Source organism: Ammospiza nelsoni, chromosome 9 (genome assembly GCF_027579445.1).
Source record: "Ammospiza nelsoni isolate bAmmNel1 chromosome 9, bAmmNel1.pri, whole genome shotgun sequence".
In the NCBI taxonomy this organism is placed as follows: Eukaryota; Metazoa; Chordata; class Aves; order Passeriformes; family Passerellidae; genus Ammospiza; species Ammospiza nelsoni.
In genome coordinates this window covers 22,062,769-22,089,942 of record NC_080641.1, presented here as the reverse complement: position 1 = coordinate 22,089,942, position 27,174 = coordinate 22,062,769, and the positions used below count along the sequence as shown (strand labels likewise).

Sequence of the window (27,174 nt, the reverse complement as noted above, 5' to 3'; positions counted from 1 at the left end):
CAGGGCAGAGAAAAGGAGATAAAAGCAAGGTCCTTTGATTGTATTTTCTATCAGATACATCCCAAAATATGATGCATTTATATACAGAGGGCTGGCTCTCTGTGCACAAACGTTGTACAACCAGCTGTGTTAAGAGCCAGGCATTTCCCGCGTGCCTCGTTTTTCTGGGAATTTTCCTCAGCCTAAAGAGGGCAATTTTCACTGCACATTCTCTCAGCCCTTAGTCATGCTTTCCTTATGTTGAAGTCATCCACATAGCCTAAAATGCCTCTCTATAGTTTTTTTACAGTGTGTCCTCAGACAACTGAGGTAATGGATAAGCTAAATAATCCTAACTATGAAGCAGCATTATACATGAAGGAAAAAGTGTATGTGTTTTGGGTCCATTATCTCTGACAGAACTAAGATGACTGCATGGACTTTTAAAAGAGGCCAAGCCTAACTACAAATGTTCCCCCCTCCATGAGGAAGGCCCCAGTCTGAGCCCTGCTTCCTGCTCACTCTGGGACCTACTCACATCCAGATTGCTGCAGGACAGAGAGCGACCAAACCCACCTGCAATGCACATTTTTATCCCCAACTCCCCACAAGCAGAACCAAACACACACTGAATGTTCCTCTTGCTAACAGGGCATTGAGCACCACACTTAAATTGCCTGTGTGATGCTGACAGAGAAGCCCAGATTTCCAGGGTTTGATGTTTGTATTGATTAACCACTGTTTTCCTGACTGCCAACACTTAAAAGAAAAATCAATCCTAAGCCCAAATGGAGCTGCACCCATGGGATCATTCCCTCACCAGTTTTCAGCTATCTTTTCTTAAATCCTTCAAGTCAAAGTATTCTTAAAAGAAAACTAGTCATGTCAAACTATTTAAGATAATTCTTGCATCCCACCTCTTTTCTTTCTTTCTAAGCACATTAAACTTCAGCCCATTTGACACTGATGCTTAAACAACTTTTGGCCTGTGATCCAAGAGAATGAAAGGTGTGAGAAAAGATTACACTATGTCAAGGTTTCACCTACAATGACAAAAATGAAGTATTTTTATGGTGCAGGGCAACTAAAACTGCTGAGAAGAATAACAGCAATAGGCTGGATGGGAGTTTGGAAGGTCAACATGTTTCTTTTCTCACTTGTCTGGGAACAGTGTCAGGCTATGTCATCATGCAGCAAAGGCAAAAGATGAGGACAGGCACCTGACCAGTCCACTGCCATCTGGAGGGACAGCTGAGAAAGGTAAATTAGTGCTTGCAAATGGAAAATACTGCTGATTGCCAAATCTGTTTTTTTAAAAATTCTCACAACACCCAGAAGAGCTTCTTTTTTAGTGCTGCATGGGAGGGTGTCTCCAGTCTCAGGTGAGAGGTACCCACTTTTGCATCCCAACATAGGGAGTGGAGGTGACCAAGATTTGGTGCGTGGTTTCCAGGACCTCAACTCATCAGCTGTCATACAGAGTGATACCAGCTGCACATCACTTTACACTAAAACCAAAATTCATTCACTGATTTATTGCCCTGACTGTCCTTTGAGTTTCTTCCTCATTTCTTCATATTTAGAGAAACAACTGGCATGGAGAGAGAAAGCAGCAGCCTTTGGGTTCAGCACAAGAAAGTGCAGGACAGAGTGGAGCTGATGAGCTGTGCCACAATGCCGGGTGCCTCGTACAGGACTCAGCAGCTTCTCAGAGTTTCCTTAAACAAAGCAGTGACCATGAAACCCTTGGCTAGGCTGGCCAGAGGGGACAGAAGAGCAGAGCTGGAAAAGCCAGCAACCTTGCTGGAATGTCAAGATCTATCAGGAGTGTCTCCCCTGACACGCATACAGGCAGAAGAGACAACAGCGTAGTAGACTCAGTAGGAAGGGGCCATCACAGCCACTGTGAGCAGCATAAACCAAAGGAGAATGATCTAAGCCTCCTTGTCAGGCACTGAGAAGTCTGATAGGGATCCAGGACAGGACAGCCCAGACCTACAGACACAAACCACATGAGGATCTCTGTGAAGCCAGCAGTGCCTTGGCCAGCACGCCATATTTCTCAGTCCACCCACGGCCAGAGTGCTGCTTTCATTTCTGCCCAACACCCACGGTCCCAGCAGCTGGGCTTTGGGCTTTGCCTCCCTGCTGCACCCTCCCAGTCATGTTTTCCAGAAGGAAGAGTTCTTACAAGCAGCCTCTCCCACCCTGCTCCTCGGCTTTTCCTGGCACAGGACACCTTTTGCGTCACCACACATGCGATGGGCACCGAGTGTCATTGGCGTGCACACCTGCACTGCTGTGTCCCCCTGAGCCACCGTCCCTCATGGCCACACTGTCCCCTGCCTGCCAGCTCTGCCAAGGACCATGCAAAGGGAAACCACGGCCTGAGAAGGAGCAAAGGAAGCGGATTACGTGGGCTGCTGTTCTCAGTGGAGAAGGCAAGAGCATGAACATCCTGTCATTTGGAACAGGAACCCAGGGAGAGAATGGTCAAAGAGAAAAAAAATTAGCAAAGAACAGAAACATGAGTCCCCATTTACGCACAGCACGTGACATCTCCTCAGTCAGCCTCTGACCCAGCTCCTGTGCCTTACTGGTGAGGAAAAACATGTACTGAAAGGGACACTTTGTCACCCTTTAAAAACCAACAAACAAACAAAACTGATTCATAAATAATCTCTAGTATATAAATATATACTTTTGAGTCTTTATATTCCAAAGATACTTCTGCACATATGCAAACTGAACAGCACTAACACTCAGATAAGTGCAGTGGCTATTACATCATCTAAAATTAATTCAAAGTAAAAGACAACGAGTTGACTTTTTAAGGTAGGAGGTCATCTGGCACTCAGTGAAGACCTACATCCTCTGAGATTGTAGGTACCCCTAATTAATAAAGTAATGAAGAATCCGAAGGAGATAAGGGAAAGTACATAGAATTTTATAAGTTGATTCATGTATTGATTGATTATAAATTGATTAATTTTACTGTCTACAAGGCTGAGAGAACCAAAGTCTCATTTTTTAATGTTTAACTTAAAGGGGAAAGTTCCCAACACTTCTTTGTATTTCACTAAACTTTCTTTGTTCCCACATTACAAAAAAGTCAGCATTCATCTGCACTTTCTGCTAATTCCCTACCTGATGTCATCTTCTTTGGGTTATTAATATTAGTAATGATTTCCACAGCAACCCATTGTGATAGCATAAATAGAGGATTATGACTTCATGTGGGGAATAAGCAGAGGCACAAATGATGAATTCTTAAGGAAGAAGAGATAATGTTTTCATGCAAACTTGTGCATTACTAGAAAAGACAGTTGCTAGACAGAATATAGGAAAAGCAGATTTAGCTGAGCCTTTTCCTGCTGCATGGCAGTACAGACTGTTTTCTAAGAACACCAGAGAGATGAAGTTGTCCCTTAGGTGTCTGGAGGCATTTCTGCGGCAGAGCTGGGAACCCCTCTGCTTTATCCAGGCACTATAACCCTCCTGTCATGCAGGGAAACACTCCTCAGCTCTTCAAAAGCTGGCACATTGCAGACACTTCAGTTACACAAGATGGAGTAAGAACAAAAGGCATTTAATCAAAGGAATGGGGGCAACTGCCAATGTGAGAACAACTCCTTGTGCTCAAGTCTTTAAAAGCTCTGCACTGATCACAGCTTGGACAGACACCAAGGGCACAGTTACCCAAAAGGGATTTCTTTCTATATTATCCTTAAGATGTGGTTTTGATAAGCCTCTCTTGATCACTGTCAAAACAACTGCATTATCAATAGCATCCCCCAGGGAATAATTTAGGGGAAGAATGAGCAGCTCCACTCCCAACAGAAGATACTGAATGAGGGAGTCAAGAACAAGGCAGGACAATCATGTCCAATCCTTTTTTTGAAAGTAGGAGGAACAAAGAGAGGTATATTGCTGAAGTCATGGCATTGCACTACTGCAGATATTCCAACAGAGTCCTGACCATAAAGAAATCCATTGAATAATGAGGCTGGACTCCAAGATACCAAGGACCAGCACCAAAGTGCAGATGTGACCACTGCTCTGGGTCCTGCTGGGACAAGTCTGTGAGGGGACATGAGGGGTTACTCTATCAGCTGCATCACCTGCTCTGTCTTGCACCCTGACTGGCAGTGCTGCTCAGTCCTGACATCTGCCACAGCCACACTGCCTCTGAATTAGCACACACTCTCTCAAGTGACCAACTGAAATCCCAGATGTTTCACATGCCACTCCCTTACTCCAGATCTCAGAGGAAACAGGCCAGACTCAGCTGACTGCAGGGCTGAGCCCAGGCCATATGGAGGGATGAGTGCCCTCCCTGCCAAGATCCATCAGCATTCCCCCCTCACCCTGCATCACCCCAGAGCAGTGCATGCACACCAAGGCTCTCCCTGCCAGTCCTGGGGGGACACCCCAGGGCTGCTCCTTTGGTCAATGCCTGCTACCAGAGCCTACCCAAAGGACAGACTCATTTCTCAACAGTGAGATGACAACCTTTTTAGTAGGAACTTGCTACAGATACAATCCACACTGCTTGCAAGGGAATAGTTGAGCTTGTCAAAGCCAGGAACAATATGTGTGACCCTCAAATGCTTTGGGATTACTATTGGATTATCCAAAGGGTGACAGAGATGGTCTGATCAAGGACTGTGTCCACAATCATCTGCTGCTGTCCAATCTTCACTCATCACAAAGTGGAGGGAAATTGTGCTCTGTATCAACCAATACAAACAGCCACAAATGTGCCTCTTCTGGATTTGGTATAGAGCAAGAGAATGCAGAAAGGGGTGTGCAACAGATGCTGTGTCACAGCTCCCATTGTCACCTTGCCTAGCTTTTGCCTTTGCTGCTGGAACCTGAACTGGATTATGTCCTGGGCCAGTTCCTGCTATTCTGCTGTCCCAACAAGACCCCAGGGCTATGTCCCTTGTTGGGGAAAAGTGGTGCAGGGTGCTCATCTGCAGCACTGCCACATCAACTCCCTACACTGGGACTGGCACTGTCACAGCCCAAATCCGTCCTCATTCACGTTCACAGGAAAGGTCAGCAACTCTGGCAGTGCCTGATCATAGCCCAAAGGTGACATGTATACAGGAAATCCTGCCTTCTCCTAGGGACCTGAGAAATAATCCCAGGCTTCATCCTCTCAACAGCCATGGCTGATGTTCAAATGTGGAATTACATGTATGGAATTATAAACAGGTTTAACTACAAGAAGGAATTAAATGCATGCTGAAAACAGCAGAGGGAAGTTAAAGTTTCAGATGTGATAGTCACCAGAGGCCCCAGTACTTTCTGCACTTCATCTGTCTCTTTCTTTCACCAAGTTTCCTCAAGTGCCACTTTTCAGCTGCAGTCCAAATAAATACACTACACTTGCCAAAACCTGAAGAGGATTTAATGGTTAAAATGTCATTTCTGATTTATTATCTGCTTCTAGCATGCGGTCTATTATCCTGAACTCTGTGGATTCATTTCCCAGCTCACTTGCAGAGCTTTACATTACACATACTGCACTGAACTCAAGATCAATTGCACTTGGCCATATGTGAGCACCAGATGCAATCTCTTTTTCTATTTTTGAAGTACTGTAAGGATATATAAGTTGCAGCAGTAAGAACAATGAAGAAAAATCTCTCTTTCAAACAAGAATGTAAGCAGATAAACCCCAATTTAAATGTAAAATGTTAGAGTAGCACGATATAGCAGTTCTCTAGAAGCAGTTGCCTAACATGACATGTGAAAACAACTCAGTTACCAGAGATGGTTAAAGACAGCTCAGTCATCTTGCTTGTATGAGTGCATCTCCAGTCACAAAAAATGGCAACATGAAGGAGGAGTTTAAAATAACAAATTATTACAATAAAGGAGTGGCATGCTGGGCTGTGCCAGGCAACAGACTCGGCAGGAGCTCAGGGGACTGTACTGCCACAGACTCTGCTGGGTGACAGGAGCAGCTGACAGCACTGCTGCAGCTCAGCTCATCTGCTGAAATCCAGGGAACAGCTTTTAATTCCAAGTGTCAGTTCCTCCAAGATCCTCTTGCACTTGTATTTCCACAAGACTGCAAGAAGCTGATTGCAATTTTTTTTGCTTTGGTGGCAAGTAAACAAATACAAATACATTGTCAGAAAGCAAGAATTCAAATGTTAGGGGAAGCTGGTGATCAGCAGCACTGCAAATGCCATCATTTCCAAGACAGAAAATTTACCCATTTGTTTGCCAATAGTTTCTCATAGGAGATTTAGACTCCTGGACAAACAGCCAGATCCAACTCACTGGAACATGTCCTGGGTAACTCCATATGTTGCTGTGACATGGCTGCCTGATGTAACCTGTCAGCTCTCTAGGAGCATGAGAAGAGCACATGCCAGGGGACAAAACCCTGCTCCAGCCCAGAATCCCTAACCTCAGCTGGCAGGGTGTGAGCACACGCTATCCTCAGACACATGCAAATGTCCAGTGCAGAGAAACATACTGAAGGCTGACAGTTGATTTATTTTTAAAAATATATCCACCAATAATCAGAGACTGCTAGATTATCTTGGTAATTATCATGTCCTTTTAAAAATGTATTTGCTTATTACTTTACCTTGATTAATGCTGGTGTTTACTTGATGGTTAGTTACCAGCAATATTTGATCAAGTTAGACAAAAAATGCTTTTGGTTACAATGGCTAAATTGATGCTAACATGATTAACCGAGCAGTGCAGAAGGGTTTAATCAAACTGATGAGTTCTCAGATTAGCCCTGGCTCAAATTCAAATTGCAGCACTGAGCAACCAGTATTGTAGTTGAATTTTGCTCATGTTTATAAACACTGTATACAAGTGTAGGGCCTCCTCCTCCTTCTTTCATGACAGAACCTTTACTTCCCCTCTGTGAATTCTAAAAGATAAGTTTCCTCATGGCAACATCCCCACTGGTCTGACTATATCTCCTTCCTCCCTTTTAACACCAAATTATCAGATTTTTAGTCTAAAAAGCTGTAAATAATAACCTGCATATTCTGTTTATTTCCATTAAGATAAATGAAGTTAAATCAACACCACAATTCTCTTGCCTGACAGAGACATTCTTTTTGGTTTGCACACACAGGAGACCCTAACATGAAGTTGTTGTTTCCTCTTTCACTGATCTATGTGTATTTTAAAATTCCAGCATCCTTAAGCAGATATTTTAAAAAGAGCAGAAAGAGATGTGCTGTTTAGAATATTTCCTTAGGTGCTTTACCTTGAGGGCTTTCTGTGCAGCTTCACTTGATCCGATAGCAATCAAGTTTGGTCCAGCCATGCTGCAAAAGCTCTTCAGATGCAAAGAATCATGAACAGGGACTGTGGAGACAGCATAATCCTGTATGGGAGTAAAGAAGGGTGCTATAAATATTTTTAAGTGTCCTAGTTCCATAATTATATGGAGACATTCCATAATTAATTTTACTCTCTGCAAATTATCTACCCCGGGGCACAGTGTCAACTGTTTAAGTATGACACTCTCCTCTGGACCAGCTTGTATTGTCTGAAGACTGACATAAAATCCAGAACATGTTTCAAATACTTCTATTGTTGCAACCATAAAGAAATACATTGAAATGCTTAATTAAACAGTAGGTACATAAAACCTCTCCAGGAACCAGCAATAAGAACACAAGGCTGATACATGAGAACATGAAGAACGTGAGTGTTTATGTGCTCTCAAAAAATAACATCCTCCCACTATCCAACTAATTGTTATGCAGCAATCTCACATTTCAGATCCAACTTCAGCATCTATCACTTTACAGGATGCTCAAACCTTTCAGCAACTTGGACCTTTGGGGTTCTTTAAATTAGGTCTTAAATAAAGTACACGAGTATGACAAACATCTTAGCCAGTACAACTGTTCAATTAGTTCAGTGAATGACAGCTCCTATTTCCTGTGGCATGAAGGAATCTACAAACCTTAAATGTGTCAGCCAGAATTTCTGCACCACGTTGATTTGTCCGCCTGGAGAGACCTACGAAAAATTCTCTGCCTGGAATGAAAAATCAGACTAGCTTTAGAGACATTCTGAAGCAATCTTTCAAGGATTTTCATGTTATATGTTTCTCTTCTCAAGATGAGTATTTAAACTGAAAATTCAGCATAAAAGAATGCAACCTGCAATTGTGAGCTGACAATCTAAAGCAATTAATCCTTTGCCAGAAGAGATATTTAACCAGAAGCATAAATAGCTTCCTCTTCTAAATCTCTCCAGTGGTCATTGGGTCAGGAAAGACAACAGCTGGGCTGGATTAGTACACCACTGATTAACCATTTCCCTCGCCCTTTGAGATTTCCTCTGGTCTCAAGGCAGATCTGCAGTCATCAGCATCCTCCAGCACCAGAGAAAATCAGCGCTGGATCTGCACTGCCTGAGGAAGGCCTCCCTTGCTGGCCTGCCTCTGTAGGAGACGCTTCTTTCCCTGTGGTGCTCCAAGGCAGGCAGGCAGCCTCCTGTGATGCTGATCAAAACAAACAGGCTCATTCAGCACGGGCAGGGAGCAGCGCTGTGTGCAGCCAATGGGAGAAAATGCCTAATGGGTTTAATGACATAAAAAACACAGGCAGTATCTTCATCTTTGAAGTCAGCCATGCATGTAAGGCTCATGACATCTGACAGGCAACTCTACCACATCCTTGATAAAGTAAATTTTTTTTTTCCATTTAATTCATTGAACTAGTGACAATTGTCTGCATCAAGCTTTTACAAGTCCTGAAAATGAGTCTGGTGAATGTTAGCTGCTTGTAATAAGAAATATGAAACAACCCCAGACAGCTGACTACTGAAAGCATTTTTCTTATTGGCACTTTACAAGCTAAAATAAAATCTGTATGCACAGTGCTGTTCTTTGTAGTGTGTGTACTGCTACTCCATTTATTCAGGTATTAGGCAGGACATTGAAGGCTGCACTGAGAACTCATCTCTCAGCAACCTTCATGACATTTAGCAAACAACAGATTCAGCAAACCACAGGAATGACATTTTATTATGTTGCTATCAGACAACATGCAGTCTTTAAGGCAGCCAGAACATGTAAACAGCAAATTCACTCCCTGTGATTATTATACCTGTAAATAAGACATCTCCACCATCCAAGGTTGCATTTTCATCCACCATCTCGACTATATTAAGGTTGAGACTTTCCAGTGCTCTCTTCATGGCTTCAACCTGTTTAAAAGAAAGTTATTAAGGACATATTGTACTGTTGAAAAAAAATTTTAAACCTGCCAGAAATACATATAATTAATAAGAATTAAAGCCTTTTAATGCACCTTTAGCAAGATGGGTGGCAGGGTCCTTCGTGGCCCTGCCCATCACAGTTCCCCACCTGTGGTCAGAGGCCTCTGTGGTCTGGGGGATGGGTTGGCAAGGGGCACAGATCAGGTTCTTGTCTTTGCAGTGCAGCATTCAGGAGGCACAGACAAGTGCTCCAAAGCACATGTTAAGTCCAGTCCCTCTGCACAGCAATATCCTCTTGCAAACCTTGTCCCTCAGATTTGGGCCAGAAGAAGCAGCAGCAGAGGAGTGAGGTTCATTCCTTCCACTCTGCTCAGACACAAGAGGTGGCTCTGCCAGCCACAGAGGTGCCAGCTCTACCCAAGGCCCTCTTCAGCCCAAAGGAAAAAAAATCCCCTAGTCAGTAAATGTTCAAATTCCTTATGGCTTTGCAATTTTACTAGGCACTAGTTCTTGCATGTTTGAGCTACCCTGCTTCAGAATCACAAGACAATTCATGCCTATACATTGTGGGGCTTCCTGCTTGCTGAAGTCAGAGCCTGTTTCCTGCTGAAAGAAGCTTGTGTCAGGAGCAGGGAATGCAGCTTCAGTAGGTTCCTTATTTCCCACTAAGGGCTGCTGAGGATGCCTAAAGCAGAATCTGTTTCTATAAAGGCTCATATCACTTGCCATCCAGAACAGGGGCTGTGCTCAAACAGCATCACTGTGGTGCCTTGTAAGGCAAAAGAAGAACTTACAACCAACGGCTCACCAAAAGCATAAGCCTATACCTTGCAGAATGTCCAAAATAAGAGCTCATCCACAGAAATGTGAACTTGATCCCACACAGGGGCATCTGCATGTTCAGTGAAACTTCCCCACCATGGTTAACTAGAGGTGCCCAGAAAGCATGAATAAACATGGCAAACACAGTGAACTCCTTTTATATTCTGCATGTCCCACAGATCACTCTTCTATTTAAGGGGCTAAATTAAGCATTTCTAGAAAAACCACATGAAGCTAAAACAAGTGACACCATACTAGTCTTCCAGCACTGTACAACAACAGAGGCAGTCCCAGCAGCCCTGCTCCTGGGCTCTGCCAAACTACCCCTGCCACGGCAGGAAGGACACCTGATGGTGACAGGTCCTTCACTCTCACTGTAGCAGCCTCAGCACAAGAGCAGCACACAGTTTGGCTGACACCTTCCTAAGAGCAGTGCTGGCTTCAGGGAATAAGGAAAGAGCCAGACATGATCCACCTAAGCTTCCTTTTCCTGCTCATTTTCCATAACCTGGCAATGTGGCATTTGTGAGTGATCCCATTAACCCTGAGCCCTAAAGGCAAGGGCAGGTGCCCATGGGCTGCCAGGACAGGTGATGTGGGTCTGTGTGGGATACACTTGGGGCAGCACTTTATCCAGGCCTCATCTGCTCTCTGGAGGTTTCTCTTCTCCTCTAGCATCTTCTCACTCTCCAGTCACTGGACAGAAAAAACCCTGGACAAGCACACTGTTAAAGTAGGTGCCTCAGTTAAAACTTCTGAAGGACAGAGACAGATCTTTGTGCCACCTGCAGAACTCTGATGGGTTATAGTGCAATTCAGAGCTGTATGCAGGGGGATTCTGATAGCAAGGGATGCACAGAGAAGTATCTAAGGCCTTGGCATGCAGCCTGGAATGAGCCTACAGCATGCCATTTACAAGTAACACTTCTCTTTTGCTCCTCTGTCTTTCATCTGATGTTAAAATGACTTCAGGCAGAAACCTGGCACTCAAGAGTCTCCAGGCTTAGCAGAAAGGCTTCATCTTCCTTAGTGTTGTTGTTTAACCTCCAGCATTCTTTAAAATTAGGTTTATAATGTGGATTGGACACACATGGTGTTTTACAAATAAATGGGGAACAGCTGAGGTAATATTGGAAAACTGCTGTTGTACAAACATGGCAACATTTCATAACATCCCTGTGCTGAGAGCAGAAAGATTTCTTTTGTCTGTGAAGCCCAGTGAGTTTTACTGTGCAGGTGCTACATGCATAAGAGTCAATGGAACCCAAAGAAGAAAACAATTGTTTAATATGGAGTAATGGAGATGCAGCATGTTAAAAGCAGGGCTCCATTCCAAGAACACAGATTCACTCTTTTGTGCTGACATGAGGCAGACAGGCAAACTCCCCATTGGGACACCAGTCACAGGCAGATAGAAATAAATAATAAATAAATAAATAATAAAGAAAGAAAGAAATAAAACCATCAGATGGGAGTATTTAAGGCAGAAGGCCAAATGACAATGAAAAACAGCTTCACCCAGCCTGTTGCATGGTCACCCATCTCCAATTAATCTACAACCTGTTGCAGCTTCCAAAGCCAAAACACCAGGAAGAGAAAGCCCTTTCAGGAGATGTGCTGCTGGGCAGGTGCTCCCAGCAGAAGCTGTCTGGGCTGCCAGAGAAAATCCAGCCAGGTGCTGCCCTGCCATGCCCCCACTCCCCACAGCACTCCTGCCCTCCTCCCTGACCACATCTCCAGAAGCAGAAGCATCAGCAGAGCTGTGGATGTTCCTGTGGCACATGTTAGGAATATCATTCAACATCCCTTGCTTGAGTAAAACAGAAGTCTCAAATTACTCTTTTTTTTTTTTCCTATAGGCCAACACCAGAAACTTCAATCAGTTGAAGCAGAGATGAAAAAAGCACAAGAGATGAAGAAGACTGAACAGAAAATTTGACATTATTAAAAAGACAACTGAAAAGAAAACTCCATAAAGAAGCACACTTGTAAATAAAGGATTCCAGAAAAACAACCAGGGCTGAATAGCCCATCTGCTGAATTTCCTGTAGAGGGGACAGCACAGACTCACATGATCCCCACCATAGATCTCTAAAGCCATCCTGCAGAATTCCTGAGCTGGGTCTCCAACACAGCATTGTCCATGGAATGTCTTTGACACAGTCCCACCTTGGAAACAGCACATGCAGCATTCAGGGCTGGGTTAGCATGGGATAAAGTCCACACAAGCAGCTTGAGTCTTTATCTCATCACTGCGAAAGGGACTCTAAAGCTTGGCTCCATCCTTAAACCTTCCCACATCATGAAGTACTGTGCTACTTTCTAACAGAGCTTCCACAGATGGGAACAAGATACAATCTCAAGCTAAAGATGGCCAGATGATTGATATCCTCAAGGAAGATGTTTTAAAAAGGGATGTAGGAAAGAGGGTTGGTTTTACAAAGCCCTCTATTCTGCTCACACTTTATGCTCTCCAAATAACTGATAGCCATTTTTTGAAGTGTTTTTCATTCATTATGAATAAAAAGACTAACTCACAGAGCAACCTTTGATGTATAAACAAATAACCACCTCTTACTTTTTTCTGGGAAAGAACTAAAAAACAGTGAATGGAAAAGTCCCCTGTGGAACCACAGTTACCCAGGAGACACCAGTAAAATACACAAAATATTTGGACACTACCTGATTACAAGCATTGTCACCATGAAGAAGACTTACATTGCTTGCTCTTTTAGAAGCAGCCAAGAGGAAAAGTCACCTTCCCTCACTTTATCTCCTTTATTTGAAAACTAAAATCCCAGGTAGTCAGAAATGTTGCACACAAAGAGAGCACTCATCTGCAACCCTTCAGATTTCTGTACCTTATTATCTCAGGTCAGCTTAAGGTTTGTAACATGATATTGGGTTTCATTGTATGTGTATCCATTAGTACATGGGCTGAGTGTTAAAGCTTGTATGCTTTGTGCAGTGATATTTTTCTAATAAGCACATTCCTAGTGTGAGATGGGATGTGTCTAATCCATATCAAAGCTGATTGAGAGACAATGGGCTCCAGCCAGCTCAGCTCTGTTTCAAGGAAGGAGGACAATAACTGTGTTTGACATTTATAAAAATCTAATTTCCTCGTGCTTTAAAAATGGAGCTCATTACCCTTCGGACTGGTGCCTTCCACCAATTACTGTAACTAATGTGTGGGGACTTTTTCCTTCTCTATATTAGTACTTGATGCACTCTAAACATAGGCTGCTTCCTAAATTATTTACTGGTCTCCTGTGCACTAACCATATTATGGGATTTATGTTATTGACAGAAGAAGGAAATTATCTTTTCAAAAGACAGTGGAAACAGGGGAATAATTTTGCAAGCCACCATCTCACACCTGCCAAGAGCAGGGCAGCTTTTCCCCTGGGTGGTGGGGCCATGGGTGAGGCGCCACTCAGGCTCCCAAAATGTCCCGTGGGCAGGGGCACAGCTGGGGCTTGGCAGAGGCTGCAGATGGTATCAAATCAGGCATCTTCTAATGACTGCAGTGACCGATCTGCCTTTGTCTCCAAGCTCTTGGTGAAAGAGGGAAGGTGCCTCCAGCTCTGGCTTAAAGAAAAGGATGCAGAGGGATTCAGAGGGCAGAAGACCATCCCATGATCCAGAGGTGAAATGAGGTTCCTAAGCTAGCAGAGCTCAGCTCCCTGTGCTCACAGCTCAGCTCTCCAGAGACCAACCACAGCTCCAACAAAAAGGGCTCTCAGTCCAAGACACACTACTGCACTGTCTCCTGAAAGTTTACATCCACCACCCCTTTCTCCAGCTTGTTAAATCACAAATACTGCATTTCAGACTTTACTTCATTGTGTTTTAAGCAGGCATTCATAGCTGTGCAAATCAAATGTCAGACCTAACATACGCAAAAGTTAGACTATAATAATCTCAAAGGTGATTATTTCTGGAGCCATTAGCTCTGAGTTCACAAAGTGCCACTGTCCATATATAGTACATTTTTCAGCAAGGTTCTGAATAAAGGCTATAAACAGAGATGGACAGATCTGGGGCCAGGACAGGGTAGACTTCAGTTTTGCAAAACCAGATACCAATGTTGGTCATAATCCATGTTCTTGCCTGCCTGAATCTGCTCCATTTGGACATGAGGGAAGTCTGTCTCCTGATGATAAGCACTGCCCTTCTGGACCTGCACAGGCTTCAAAGAAAATAAAGCAGTGCTGCAGTAGTTTTGAGGGGTTTTGAGAAGAAAAACCCACTCCTGGTTGTTTTCTTGCTTTAAGTGGGTCAGATGCACACCCTCGTGCATATGGATCTCAGAAATTTGTGGGATGTTGGTTGTGGCAGAGTTTCCAACTCATTTTCCCAGTGTTGATACCAGAAAGGGCTTTGGCTCTTGAAAGCTCATCAGGAAAAGAGCGTAAGAACAAGATGCTCCAGAACTGCTATTCAATGAAGGTCATGCAGTAAGAGTGTGTTAAGAGCAAGACAAAAAGGGTAGCTCTGTCCTACAAACAGCCACCAGCACACCCTGGTAAGGACATGCTGTACCTGCCATTCCCACTTCCACCAGCTGACAGGCTTCCTTTGGCAATGAAGCTCCCTTTTCATCCACACTGGGCCTTTGTGTCCACCCCACTGCCTCTCTTGAGAAGGGGAGAAAAGGAAAAGGCCAGCAGTGGCCTGGTCCCAAAGTGGATCAGCACTGCTCAGCAGTGCTCCCAGATGCCACGGGTGGGTATGCTGCTCCAAGACACCCACACAAACCACATCTGCTCTGCTCAGCTCTGAGCAATCTGAGCATGACCTCACTAAACTGGGCTGAACATCACATACCCAGAAAAAGGGTTTTTTGGCCTTTCAGCTGATGATAGCCTGCCACTCTGCCAACATGGAGGTCCAAGGCCAGGCCCTTACCAGGTGGTGGGGTGGTTACACAGCAGCATCAATCAGTCTCTCCTGGCTCAGGGGCTGTGCCAAAATACCAACCAGCACAGCCTGTCCTCAAGCCTCAACCATTTTTCATCAAACAAGGGCAGAGAAGGGACAAGGAAGAGCACCAAGGGACTCCTGAACTGTACTCTCAAGGAGATGACAGCTTGTTAGTTTCTCCTCATACACAGATCCCACACTAATGCCTCTAGATTGCAGCTCTAAGATGGTCTCATGCTTAATCAAAGCTTGCACCAAAAGCAGGTGCAGTTTCTGGCACAGTTTTGGGTGTTTATGAACCATGGAGTTCAGAAAGGGCCAGAGATAATGATCCCATTTGTTACTGCCCATGCACTGCTAATTATGGATCCAAACCCACTTGGTGCCCTACTCCTGCACCAGTCTCAAGGGATGTGCTGATGTTCCTGGTGCAGAGTGGCCATTGCCCCAGGAGAGCACCCTGAGACTGGGCTGAGCACAGTCCCATACCAGGGACTAACAGGGAAAGGGGCACATGGAAAAACCAGGGCACCACAGAGAGGGACTGGCACATGCAGGAAAACCAAAATAAGGGGTTCCTCGTCCTAGAAAAGCTTCTTGATCAAGCAAGAAGGGAGCTTCAATCTGACTGATCTCAGGAATTCAAGCAGCAACCTCCTCTTCCATGTATGTACAGTTAAAACATAATTAATCTGGTTGTCCTTTGAACATTTTGTGTTTTAATATCTAAGCAGAACTGAGGTGTTTACAGGAGTAAAACATGCCTGGGTTTCTCCTTCCCCTCTTTCACCATTTACCCTTTAAAATCAAGAACACTATTTCCCATAAAGCAGGAGCCAGCAACCAGCTGACTACAAAAAGTTGGGCTGAAATTTCAACCCACAACAAGTGAAAATAATTTCAGTCAGGTTTTAAAAATTCACTGGGAAACAAAAAAGGATGTTAAAAAGATGGAGATTTAAAGTCACTAGAAGAATAGACTCTCTGAGATCCACTAAGCATAAAATCAGGTTAGTGGCAAAGTTTAAGGGGCATGAATGCAATGCTAGAGAAAAATAGAGAAGATTTTGCCGGATAAAGATGATGACATGAAATTTAAGTCGGACACAGGCATGCTGAGAAAATAATGTTCTAAATACTTTCTGCTTACAATTACAAAATGATCAATTGTTAAATGTTGGACAGAGAAATATATTCCATTCTGTCTGGACATGCACAGCAGGCCAAGAATGCACCTGGATAAGCCAAGCATTCATTATCTCCCAGACACCCAATATCCCATAATACCCTCAGCGGCTGCCAGCTCCTTGTCCATCATTGACCAAACGCCATGTGCCCCATTTTACAGCTGAAAAGTATTTAAAATTCATGAAGCCTGTTGAAAGCTCAACTGTCACATTCTGCTCATTCCACAGGGTATGGGAAAACCGTGCAGAAGGGACATTTCAACCAGGGCTATTATGGCTCTTGAATAACCAATATTCCATTAAATTGCTAATAAACCCACTTGAAGATAAGTTGATCACAATCGAACCATACAGTAGCATTCCTTTCCTTTAACACCAAGTTGTCAGGTTTCACTCTGTACTGTACTACTGTTTCTGTGCCATTTGTTCCTGCCTTGACACAGAGCATTCAAGACACTCACTTTGTCCCCAGTAATCTAAATGCCCTATTCTAAAGAGGCTGAAAGATCTTTGGCAAGGATACTCTGCTTATTTTAAGGTAGGGAAGTCTTTTCAAAGGAAAAATGAAAAATAATTAAATACTCTCAACAGGGAAAAGTGGGGCTTTGCAGCTTCTTGAGCAAGGTGCCCACAATTTGAACACAGTGGTAAATGGTATGAGCACCTCCCAGCTTCACTAGTGCTCAGCCAAGTGCTCGGTCTGCGATGAATTTTCATTTGAGTTTGCAGTTCAGCAACTCATTTCATCCTCTCTTCACTAAATCTTAGTTTTATCAATCAAATACCAAAAACTTCTTTAAAAAACTTCAAGAGTATTTGCATTTTTGCATTAAAATGGATTTTGTTAGATTCCTCACAGTTAGTTGTCAAGCTGCTGGCAGGTCTGCCATTGCCTGCTGATCTGCTGTGTGCACATGTCCTTGTACCAACAAGGCTCCAAGTTTTGTAGTTTTTAACACTGAAAAGCATATCAGTGTCATTCTCAGAGGGTATTTAAAAGCTTTAATCTTATATTGACTAACCCAACTCTGCTGAAAAGCAGCTCCCATCCAGCTCCATCCCAGCAGGGAAGCATCATCACACCCCAGCTCTGACATCTCCCATCATCTCTCTGAGGTATGTAGGACCCAACCTGTAGATTTCAGCTGCACAAATGGCCAAGAATCATCATCACAAACATCTGACCCTATTCAGTCTCTCTGGTGGGAAGCTCCAGACCCGACCCAGTGGTTGCCACCCCATCTGCCACACACCAGGGATGGGCAGGGAGGAGAAGCAATTGCTCCAGAGGGCACCTGCCTGTCCTGGCTCCCTCTGGAACCATTCAGCTCAAGGAGCAATGGCCATCCTCAGAGGCAACAAAGAATATTTTTCTTCCCACTGCACTCACTCACTAGGCAGCCTTTCACGAGGAGCATCCGGCTGCTCCCATGTTATTTTATAACAAGGGCCCCACGGGCAGAGGTTATACTAACCCAGCATTTTCCCCTCTAATAATAGGTTTCATTCATGCTTTCAGAGAAGCTGACCTGTCTGTCGTATTTTAGCGATGCTAACACATGCTGCAAGAGTGCCCTGAGGTGTCTAGACATATATAACAACAATAATGGCAGTAAATTTAGATTCTGACCATTTTCCTTCTCCCAGCTAGTTCTAGTAAGCTTTCCAGCGGCAGGCAAAAAAAGTGTAATGCCAGCAGGCCTATGGAAGTTTGCTGGAAGCCATGAAATGGAGTTAAAGCCTTGAAGACACACCAATGGTTTTTAAAAGTCAATAATACACCTCAATATAAAAAAAGGAAACAAAGAATCATCTAATGATCAAATTTGCTATCACAGGGCTAGGGGGGACATTTCAACCTGAAAATAACTGTTGTCAGTCTAATACTATACTGACAATTTTAATAAATTCTTAAAGAAAACTATGCAGTAAGTAACACGGCTATTGTTCTTTGAACTCACAGTGACTATGGAAAAGAAAGAGACAATTTTCCAAGTCCTGCTTTGGCACCAGCTTCCCATCTGAGGCTTACAGTCATAAGAAGGGAACAAGGATAAAACAGCAAGCAGAAAAACATGAAGAGCACATGCAAGGCACAGCAGTTGGTGCAGTATCTTTTAAGAGATGGGAACTTTAATCAATGTATTGCCCTGCATTTCCTTGCAGGCTCACCACAAGTTCAGCCCAGCCCACAGCACAGGGCTGGGAAAAACCTCTGTCCCCAGAAGCTTCCCGTGCACCCCACAAATGCAGAGAGGGACAATGGCACCTCTTGGGCTGTTTTGCCAGGACACCCTTCACCCTCCTGTGCGTCTGGAGACAGGTCTGCAGTTCATCCTCCTCCTCACCTTTTGCATTTTTAAGCTGTAAAACTAGAGACAATAATTAATTTAAAAACATCAACAACTGCACATAGATCACCTTCACTGCAATGGACATTTCATTATATTAACACAGCTCAATAACAAAAGTGAGCTCCTGCTTTTCAGCCAGCCTGCTCAGACCCTGCCTCCCCTCCTTCCCCCACCAATGTCTCAGGGGAACTGCAACACTGTTGCTCAAAAAATTACAAGACCAGAGAGTTACAGAACAGGGAGTTCATGGTGATTAAAGCTCCTACGTGACAAGGTTCAGTCCTCCTGCCCAAGAGAGGACAGCAACCTTCGAGATGCTGAAGCATGGCCTCAGCCCTGAGGAGGGAGCACGGGAGCCTTCCCAAAGCCTCTCCAAAACCGTTCCGCTGAAAGGGCTGTGAAAGACGTGTCTGCCCTGAAAACCACTTTGGATGTAAGTGATACTCCAGCAGCAGTCCTGCAGAACTGTGGATTTCTGATTTATGACAAACATCCAAATCCTTGGAAAAGGGACACAGCCACCTGCTCTTGACACAGTGATATTTCACTCAGCCAAAAAGGGACACACGCACAAACTCTGACCTACACAGCCCTGAGCTGTGCCACAAATACTGATGAGGTACAAGCCAAAGGAATTCCTTCAAGGCCCCCATGCATTTAAATATCTTTAAGTCTACATGAGTTTCAATGTACTGACATTTAAACAATTTGCCCAAACAGTTTCTGCAATATAGGCATATGGGTAGGGAACTTGAAATATTCTTTTTAAGATGCAGCACACATCCTTTTAATACATAGCAACGGATATGTACTGATCAAGTTTCAACCCAAAACCTAGATTAGGATACTATACTTTTTTGCTTTTTCAAAAAGAAATTGCTTAGGTGCTCATTCTAAGTTCAAGTCAGTGTCATTCCAACTCTCAGAGGACACTTTGATTGCCTGCATTAATGATGCTTGCAATTCCACACAGATTTGTCAGGAGAACATTTGTTTGCAGGTGGGAATTAGGAGGGCCCAAACCTGAACACAGGACCTGAGCTCTAGGCAGGTAGAAGAGGATGAATTCCCCCCACTCAAGATGCCCCTTTACATTTAACACAATAAATGCAGAATGCAAATGTCTGCATGCCTGTAAGGAAAGCACTTGCAGAGCACTAACAGGTGCAATGTGGTTCATTGTTTTGCTCCTTTCCCTGCCAAACAAGCTGCTGCACACTTTTACAGATCCTGAGACCACATTCTTTCAATTGAGCTAAATATTGCAGTCAGTTTAGGTTGTACCGAGAAATCGGGGGTGGAAACAGTGTTACATTTTAACAAGCTACATTTCCTTGCCATGTTTGGAACTCAGTCCGCACTTTGCTGCTGTAGGAACATCTTTCAGTATTCATGCATAAAATACAAGTGGATTTAAACAAAGGAAAGCTTGTAATGCACAGAGATGTAGGGGAAAATAACCTGGAGAAAATTAATTATAGCTCTTGTAGTAGAAAGACACTTTAGACGTGAGACTCCTAACTCAATCATGCTCCTTTAAAAAGGTGTGTATTTGCCAACTGAGCCCTCTCTCCTTCACTCACTCACCAATCCCACTCCTGGGGCACCATAGACACAGCTTCAGTACCTGCCTACTTCATTTTGCAAAGTTATTTTGGGAGGGAAGTATCTCTCTGCAGGCTTTAAAGTGCATCTTAGAAGCAATGGTTTCACTTGGAGCATTCTTTATTAAGCACTATCCTGAGGAGGAAGTAAATACAGTAAGAACTCTTCCCAGCTACACTGCACTGGGCTAATTGCCTTTGATGACCTACATTTCCTAATTATGTCTCCTCTCTCTGAGGCAGAACATGCCCAGGTTTCACTGCACCCAAGTGGGCGCCCTTTGCTGAGCAGCAGCGATGATCCCAAGGGATTACACAGGGCAGCCCCGAGCTCTGCCTTCCTGCTGCCAGCCCTGCTCTGGGGACACGGTGATGCCATGATCCAGTGTGCTGTCTGGAGTGACCCCTGCCATCCAGGAGCTCAGCAGGAACCCCATGGCACAGAGCAAGCAGCAGTGCCATGACTGACGGACACAGCGCAACACCAGCCTGTTTCCAGACTCCCGTGGGAACAGGGAGCACATCTGCTGGAACAGCAGCCAAGAGCTGACCATACATCAAACTCCAGTTTTACTTTATAGCCACTCTAATGGCTTTTCCTTTCTCCACACAGTCCTACACAACTTCACCACCACACAGAAATAAAGAGAAACACTGGAATTTATATATTTGTTACCAAATGGAAACTATTACCTAAGCAGATGCTATCAACACCATCAGAGGCCTGGAAAAAACCTGACAGCTTGTAACTGGAGCATTCTCAGGCAAGGAGGATGCAAGCTACCTGCTGCAAACAGAAGGTGAGCTTGGGGCTGGAGTGACAGTCACTCATGAAAAAGTTAAATGAAAACCACTGAGTGCACTCCTGCCACGAGGAGCACCTGGCAGCTGTTCCTGGTTTTGACTACTCCCTGCCCCACTGGGGAAGCTGTCACTGCTGTGCAAGGTGGCTGAGCCTCCCTGAGGACCACAGTCCCAGCCAGGCAAGGCCCAGCCCTTCAGCAAAGGGACTCAGTTGTGTACCTGCCCTGCCACCCAACCTAGGAGGGAAACAATGCCTGCACCGTGTTGCAAGCATGGGGAACATTAACATGAGCGCCTGACCCATGGGCAGCTGCCTCTGACTGTGGCATTGAGCACTCAGTGCATCTCCTGCAAGCACCCTGGAGAAGAAAACAAATCTTTTAAAAATAGCTTTAAAACTTGCTATTTATGCCGCCCCAAGTAAGGAAGACAGCTCAGGAGTTCCTCATTCACTCCTCACACTCACTGAGTTACACTTCAGAGACCAGAGACAAGCATATGCTGTACAGCAAGTTTTTTTAGCATCTTCAGTAAGAAGAGTCTTCTGCTGACCAGAGTGACTCCACACTGTGCACTCTTACAGATCTGGGGGTCAAGCAATGAGGTGGAAACCTGGGAAAATAATGACTGCTATATTCTTTGTAGATGTCAGTACTACCTACTGTCTCTGCCTACTGCTGAATGCTTTTCATGTCCTCCAAGTCATAAGAGCTCAAGGCAAATACAGAAATCTTGTTTTCCTACCTGTTTTGGCTGGCAAAATAAAGTTATAACTGCAGTTATGCAACACTGAAGAGAAGCTGAAGAAAAAAACACAGTCTGCGAAGTCAGAGCAAAAAGAACGTGGTATTTTCTTTGGTCTGCTTCACATTCAGCTTCCACTTCAGCAGGTAACAGGCTGATAAAAAGGGCAAAGATAGGAAGCAAGCCTCCAACACACTGGAACACATCAGGACTTCTCAATACTCCCTTGGCTCTCATTGAAGACATTCAGCTGCTCCCTCAGAAACCTCTTGTTACAATGACCACAAAGATTTTGCTCCTGAAAAACCTAACCCATGTTTGAAGGGCAATACATTACAAAGGCATGATAAACTGTTCAGAGCACAGATGATACTCTGCACCCGTTCTCTTTCAGACCAAATGATGAAGTGAAAAATACACCCAATATGTAACAGATTCCATAGCCAAAATGGATGTTCCTAGTAAGTAAAAGCGGTTACATAACACAGACCTAATAACACACAGACTTAATAATTTTCAAAAGCCTTATTTTCACAAAGCTGAAATACTTGAGCTAAATCACTGAGCAGCTAATCTGCACACTAAAAATATGTGATGCCTAGGAGCAGTTTTAAGAAAATGTCATTAAATGACCAGAAAACCCACTCTCACATGTGAAAAATAATGCTGTGTTAGATGAAGGATCAGAGATAAAGTTTAAGTTAATTGGTACAGAGATGAAATTAAATCAGATATAAACCTCAAAACAATTATGGCAAGTTTTAGCACAAAGTATCAGAAATTACAAGAATTTATACAAGCAAAAGGACCTAGCAAAAACCTCTGGATATCAGAATCAATATGCATGAGAATCTTCTTTTCCCCTCCTTCATTTCCCTACTTTAGGAACAACAGGAAGAGCAACAGTAATGCTGATTTATTACTACCTGAAATTACCCTTCACCTGGAAAAGGTGAAACTTTCAAAATTCACGCCAAAAAGGAAAATATTTCTGCTCTGCATGGGTAAAAAGCCAGTTAAATATTCAGAGAGTATTAGAAAGAGTAATTCTCATCCCATGCCTTCCATAACACAGGAAGACACAGCAGCTATTAACAAGCAGTTTTAAAACAGCAGCTCAGGATGATTCCTACCAATGTAAGAGCTCTGTAGTGTTCATCATCCTTATGGGGATGCTGGAAAAATCTGCAAAATGACTGACAGGGGAGTACTAAGAAACAGAAGGAAAAAATTATTACAACCAATCATCATATGTTTCTAACAAGTCAGTCTCATCTAGTTTACAACAGCTTTGGATGAAATGCTGACCATCACTAGCACTGATGTAGCAGGTTAAGCTGGATACAAGTGACAAAGCTGCTGGGATACAAGCAGAATGTTTGCACACATGTCAAGACCTGATGAGAATGAAAATCACTGCTGAGTAGGTGTGTTTCAAACAGAAGCCCCTCCGTGCAAGGTCACCCAAGTTTCACAGAAGTAGCCTGAGGGCACACAGTGATCACTGGCCAGCCACCAAGGCAGTGTTAAACCTGAGCAAACCAGGTCACAGGCAGGGACAGCCCAGGGGGCACAAGTGACCAAGCCAGGGTGCCATATGGCCAGTGCAAAGGCTGCTGGCTGGCCCAGGGCCTGGGGCCACAGCCAGGGATGGCCCATCTGCTCAGTCTGTCAGCCAAGCCACCACAGAGGATCCCTGTCTGCACGTGGGCTCCAAGCACTGCCCCACACCTGAAGGGACCTCGGGACAGACAGGCAGGGCACTGCTGTAGGGACAGATCCACCATCCCAATGTGGATCCCCAGTGCCACAGCTGCTCTCAGTGCCACATCCAGCCAGGGAGAACATCCCACAGTCACAGGCAGCTTGGAGAGCAGCCACCAGAAAGAATGCATCATTCCCAAAATCCCCATCTAACAGCATTCACAGAGCTCAATCTGTTTCAGGGGATCACAGAGAGGATTATAAAGGTCTTCATTCATGTCTATGAAGACCTACACAAGGAAGCAAAATTCAGTAACAAGCTCTGACAAAATACAGCACCTAGAAGCACTGCACAGTCAAATCATTAGCCATGGCTGATGCAGGAATAGTACTTTCATTTCTAAAAGGAAGATCATTTATCATTTAGACAACTAAGCAAGGATTGTGTTTAACTCTCTCCTGTCTTTGGAGCCCAAGCAGAGGGCCACCCATGGGCAGCAAGCAGCCCAATCCCAATATGACAGCACAGATCTGGGAGGTGATATATGCAGTGCTGAACCTGGGAGCTCATCACCAGTCTGGGTACCAGAGAAGACTGGCAGACACCACAACTCCATGACTTTTTCTTCTTGTTCAGTGATGGGGTAGAAGATACAGAGCCTGATGAGAAACTAAGACACTTGCACATGGCTAATGTCAGTGTAAATTATGTAGAGTTTTAGGAACAGAGGACTCAAAATCTTGACTAAAGAACTTTTTTTCATTTACTTTTGTTTTTTTTTTATAATTGCTATAAATCCTCGCACAGGCAGGAGTAGGTTCACAGAACTAGACAATGTGCTCTGCTCACTGCCTACAAATGGATCCTCTTTCTTCTTGCAGGTACTAAAAGGTCTCCTGGAAAAGCTTTATTTAGGACAGACAAGGTGGTTAAAGATACCGTACAGTACCATTTACTCAGCACTTCTGCAGGTGTACTTAGCAAAGAGGAATATTAAAGTACACTCCTGAGTGAAAGCACCAGGCATCTGCAGTACACATTGCAAAACACATCCCAGTGGTGGGATAGCTGGGGAGGAGCAGTGTGAGTGGCAGAGTTCACTTGGGAGGGGCGGGGGGCAAGGCAGCTCGGGAAACACTGACGTATTGTCTTTCCATTACTAAAAATTACACTTTGTGAAAAAGCATTAGATCATTTTAAGAGGTTTATATAAGGACACTGAAAAACAAGTTCTTTTGCAAATTCTATTTTTTTAATGTCTCCCTCCCCTTTCTATTTCCACTATGCATCAGGTTGTGAAAATCCAACATGCAATAAGTCTAGTGTTCCCAGACAGAGAGATCAACCTCAACACAAGTTAAATCTTCCAGCTGTTCCCAGCTCCTTCTCTCCATCAGACAGGCTCATAGCAGTGTCTTAATTACTTGTTTAGGAAGGATGTGACATGCTCCAATTTAATACATTTAGCCCTTCTTAGAGCAAATGTAGAATTAAGCCTCAGTATGCACTTGACAGATCTCTTAGCAACTGGAGTGCAATCAGCCAACAATGGATGATTCACAGTTTTAGCAAGAGTGTGCAGAACTGCCTGCCAAAAGTCTGAATAAACTCACATTGCTAGACACTATGGTAAAATGTACCCTGATCTCTTTTAAACTATTATATCATAGAGGAAAGTTGAACTGCATGCATTCCAGCAGCTTGCCCGAGTCTGGAAATACAATTGAACTGCAACATCTTGATTTTAAGAGAATTGAGACTTTTTGGTGGTTGTTTTCACTTAATTATGAAAATTGTACCTTTCAAGAAGAACTGTTCAAATCTATCAGTTTGGGTAAATGAGGGATGACTTCTGTTTCCATTGCTCTGAAATAGGAAGAGTCTGAGGATGCTAGTGAGGGTAATTTGTCCAGAGTCACAGTGATTAAAAAATGGGCTTAATCTCACGCCTACTGCTGCAGGGGCCACTGGCATGTGAAATATTTAGAGATTTCTGTGCAATCCATGAGTCAGAGGGGAATAGCAGGAAGGACCTCGACAGAGTGCAACTATCTATCCTGACTCATTGCTATCCTCCCTTTATCACCCTCCAAAGCCCAGTTGAGGATCAGGCTGCCACAGCAGAGACAAGATTGTTTGTACTTCTACAGCCAAATTTCTGCCTTCTTTGACCAGTTTTCACTCCAAGGTTCAGATTTTCCTCTGGAAGAATTTCCTCTCTGGTCTCCATGTGACTATCTTCCTACACAAAACCAGACTCAAGCAAATCCTTTACGAAATACTATTGAAAAAATAAACAAAACTGGAAAAGCTCCCTGGGATTAGGCCCACACAGAGAGGGCACAGAGTGACACAGGGTAAGTCACTGACTCTTGCCTTTCAGTTACAAGCATGAATCATGAGCAGAGCTTTTCCTGTGGCACACCAGACACCAGGGTGAAACCCCTTGTGAGTAACAGTGCCTGGTCCCAGGAGATGGGGACAGCCCTCCCCTAACATCCCAGTCTCATCTTAATGCCATTACAGCAAAGGGTCCTTTGGATCTGTGGCACAAACTTCAGCTCTGGAGATCTGAAAAGCTTTTCAGATCTATTTTATAGTGATTGAGCCATTTCATCTGCTCATATCTCATATTTTGGACTCTATTTTTCATCATCTCTTCCTTGAGACATCAATACTGACAGCAGAAGAGAGCTGACACTGTTATCTTCCTACTTTAACCACCTCAAGCTGCCACTCTCTTGACACCCACCAAACAAAACCCCATTTCAAAATACAGACTTCTAGCCACTTTTCCCTGCCAGTTTTTTCAGCAGGCCTTGTTCTGTGGTTCTCTCTTGAGGCAGGGGACAGCCTGGTGCCATTCAGTGGGAGCCCCAGCCATACCCCCATCCCAGGCACCACACGAGGGCTGTGACCCCACCTCGCTGCCAGGAAGGAGAGCCACGGCCCTCACAGGCCAGGCAGAGACCCAAGACAGTGAAACACTGCTGGGTGCTAAATCTGCTCACCCTTGGGCAATGTGCCCTGGCAGCCCAGTGCTGCCCCAGCCCCCCCAGACTGGGGATCTGTCCTGCAGAAGGCAGGAGCCTTGTTCCAGCAGCCTCAAGCAGCCTTTTCCAGGTACAGCAGATATGCTTGGCTAAGTCAGCAGCTTTCTTTGGCACAGTAGAGTGTGTCACCCAAGTTGGTTGGCAGAATTCACCTCTGAAAAGAGGACTGTGGTTAGGGAAAAGAATTTGAACACATTGAGCTCCATGCTGTCTTTAATACTAGGATATTCACAGGTTTCTGCTCATATGGGCTGACAATCCTTTAAAAGCAAAATGAAGGCAGCAGGGGAGGTACTGTAAGCTTTGGGAAGACACATCAAGTGCAAAAATACCATAGCTGAGAGTTTCTGTAGATGCACAAAGACAAAAATTAGGCAGGTAAGGAGAGAAGCAAAGTAGAAGGCGCTTATCCATTTATTGCTTTTGTAAAGAGAAGTTTCCTACTGACAACTCTCACTAGACAAAACAGCTTAGGAGATTTTTCCATCTATTTCCATAAGGATTAGATCAAAGGGCTGAAAAGAATGTGAGCAACAGGGCCAGGGGGAGCTGGGGCACTGGGTCAGGGAGTCACTGGTGGCATTTTGACTTCAGTAGAGCAGCAATGTGCAGTCTGTGCCATGGACTACCAGCACCATCATGTGCTGTCAGCCAGAAAAATGCTGTAATAGCCGGAAACAAAACACACCAGGGACTGATTTTGCCTCTGCTATGAGCAGACCATCATCCTTTGCCTGGATGGAGGCGGAAGGGATAGAATTCCTTCAATCCCTG

General features: G+C 44.2%; 1 protein-coding gene across 1 annotated transcript in view; it reads right to left on the bottom strand.

Moving 5' to 3' along the window:
* The window catches only part of DDAH1 (dimethylarginine dimethylaminohydrolase 1), a 56,224-nt gene that overhangs the window by 7,694 nt on the left and 21,356 nt on the right, over positions 1-27,174 (bottom strand). The window contains exons 2-4 of the mRNA XM_059477947.1: positions 9,090-9,189; positions 7,940-8,013; positions 7,232-7,351 (exon numbers count right to left, since the gene is read on the bottom strand). Coding sequence (XP_059333930.1) covers positions 7,232-7,351; positions 7,940-8,013; positions 9,090-9,189 — 294 coding nt within the window. The remainder of the gene's footprint in view (positions 1-7,231; positions 7,352-7,939; positions 8,014-9,089; positions 9,190-27,174) is intronic.